The following is a 320-nucleotide window of genomic DNA, read 5'->3' as shown; positions in this document are numbered from 1 at the left end:
CCTGCTCCGGCACCCAGCCCCCCACCCCTGCCCGGCTGGGGACACGCACCCCCGGGAGGGTCCCTGGTGGCCCCGGTACCCCGGTACCTGCCTTTCTGGCTCTCGTAGAAACGGTGCTGGCCATAGAGCACGTTGCCATTGCCGTGGTGGTCCAGGTGGCCCATGGGCAGGAAGGTGGAGGCCAAGCTCCCGGAGAAGCGGGGGTACCCCGGGGCTGGGGACACCGAGTCAGCGGGGCTGGGGTGGCACCTGCCCCCGGCACCCCAACCTGCACCGCTCCAGCTGGGAATTCTCTGCAGAGCCTGCGATCCCCTCCAGGC

The 320-nt window shown here is 70.9% G+C and overlaps 1 protein-coding gene across 1 annotated transcript in view; it reads right to left on the bottom strand.

The window, feature by feature from the left end:
* Positions 1 to 320, bottom strand: part of BAHCC1 (BAH domain and coiled-coil containing 1) — a 25,395-nt gene that overhangs the window by 5,857 nt on the left and 19,218 nt on the right. The window contains exon 3 of the mRNA XM_017730732.1: positions 6 to 214. Coding sequence (XP_017586221.1) covers positions 6 to 214 — 209 coding nt within the window. The remainder of the gene's footprint in view (positions 1 to 5; positions 215 to 320) is intronic.

The sequence above is a fragment of the Corvus brachyrhynchos genome, unplaced genomic scaffold, assembly GCF_000691975.1.
Source record: "Corvus brachyrhynchos isolate BGI_N302 unplaced genomic scaffold, ASM69197v1 scaffold340, whole genome shotgun sequence".
Classification (NCBI taxonomy): Eukaryota; Metazoa; Chordata; class Aves; order Passeriformes; family Corvidae; genus Corvus; species Corvus brachyrhynchos.
This window is presented reverse-complemented; position numbering and strand designations above follow the sequence as displayed.